This window comes from Daktulosphaira vitifoliae, unplaced genomic scaffold (assembly GCF_025091365.1).
Source record: "Daktulosphaira vitifoliae isolate Bord-2020 unplaced genomic scaffold, ASM2509136v1 Scaffold_1683, whole genome shotgun sequence".
NCBI classification, from domain to species: domain Eukaryota; kingdom Metazoa; phylum Arthropoda; class Insecta; order Hemiptera; family Phylloxeridae; genus Daktulosphaira; species Daktulosphaira vitifoliae.
The window spans coordinates 1-1,798 of record NW_026101243.1 but is presented as its reverse complement, the minus strand read 5'-3'; the positions used below and the strand labels follow the sequence as shown (position 1 = coordinate 1,798).

The 1,798-nt window shown below is 25.5% G+C and overlaps 1 protein-coding gene across 1 annotated transcript; it reads left to right on the top strand.

The window, feature by feature from the left end:
- Nucleotides 1-165: 165 nt before the first annotated feature.
- Nucleotides 166-1,795, top strand: LOC126909857 (dolichyl-diphosphooligosaccharide--protein glycosyltransferase 48 kDa subunit-like; the record flags this gene model as incomplete). The annotated part of the gene is made up of 4 exons (XM_050692275.1): nt 166-435; nt 523-738; nt 1,485-1,621; nt 1,694-1,795. Coding segments are annotated over exons 1-4 (594 nt in total), but the record flags the coding sequence as incomplete, so codon positions are not given.
- Nucleotides 1,796-1,798: the final 3 nt, after the last annotated feature.

Sequence of the window (1,798 nt, the reverse complement as noted above, 5' to 3'; positions counted from 1 at the left end):
AGCAATGGAAATATGTATTTTCAACAATATCACATTGTCTGGAATTTCATATAGCTGTGATAATACAACTAGATTATAACAAATACTGTGCATCCGACATTTACCACACATAAGTTGGTAGTATTGTTATTTACCGGCATCGTGGCGTTTTGTGATACGTATTATCTTAGATTGGAATCGCCTAGTGTGTATTGTAAAATTCTTCAATTATTATTTTTACAGAAATTTCAACCGTTAATTAAATATATATTTTACTGGTCATTCTTCTACTTAAAACCTGATTCTATTTAAATAAAATGTTATTAAATTATTACGTGTGCACATTATTTACTTTAATATTTTTAGCTTTTTCGAATGCATCTAAAGAAACGTTAGTACTGTTGAACAATTTAGTGATCAAAGAAACACATTCGATACTTTTTAAAACTCTTAAAGGTTTGTAAAATTGCCTACACTTATATATGTTACCAATATGGCCATGTATTATGTAATAGTTAAAGTTAATATCTTAATATTTAACAGATAGAGGATATCAATTAACATTTAAATCAGCTGACGATCCTTCTTTAGTGCTTTCTAAGTATGGAAAATACTTTTATGAAAATTTGATAATATTTGCCCCAAATGTTCAAGAATTTGNATACTTTTATGAAAATTTGATAATATTTGCCCCAAATGTTCAAGAATTTGGTGGATCATTGGGAGTAGATACCATTACTGAATTTATAGATAATGGAGGTAAGACGTTATCAATTTATGAAATTATTTAATTTTTGTAAATTTATAAGATTTGGTGAAAATTCCTGAATTTTAAATTATTAATTTTATAAACAAAAGATATTTTTGAGTTACAAACTATACTGCTTAGCTATTTTTATTTTGAAATCAATTTGTTACAAAATAAAGAACTATATAAAGTTAAATCATCATTTTGTAGCATGTTTCAATATGACTACTGATCTACTGATATCAATATAATATACACGTGTAGTTTTTCACAGGATATTGATATTTGAATTTGATAAGTTATATAAAACATTAGGTAAAAATATTAAATTTTTTGTATCTTCTGAAAACTATCAAAAAGTAAATTATGCCCTTTCAGATATAATACAACAATTATAAAATTATGACTTCTTTAAAAGGTACTAAAGAAAAACTATTAATTTACAACGATTTAGGAATAGCATTGAATTCTATATTGGCAATAAGCTCATACAGTCTAAATAAATATTAAATATTATTACCTTCCTAATATTTTTACTTTTGATCCATTGAGGTTGATCGTATAAATTTTCTGTTCTTGATACTAATTATCTATATTACTTTCTTTTTGTGTCACTTTAGTCTTACTGTAAGATAATTATTATTTTATAGTAAAACTGAAATCACAGATAATTTTGAATGGCTATGATTACTGTAACTATTCCTAATTTTTTTTATGCTGTTAATGTTACAAAATATCTTTTACATTTACATTCTAGGCAATGTGTTATTTACTGGTGGTGCTTCAACTGGATCTGCTCTCAGAGAACTAGCTGCAGAATGTGGTTTTGAAGTAACAGAAGAAAACTCACAATTAATAGATCATTTAAATTATGATGCCAGCGATCCTGGAAAAGTAATAATTATTTTTAATTGTTGTATTTATTATTTTAGAAATTTTATTTACTGTTATATATTATAATGGTAGCATACTAGAGTGGTTGTAAGTTCTTCAAATTTGATTAAGTCTGAAGAAATTGTAGGGAAACCCAATAATAAGGATTTATTGTACGAAGGTACTACCATTATTGCT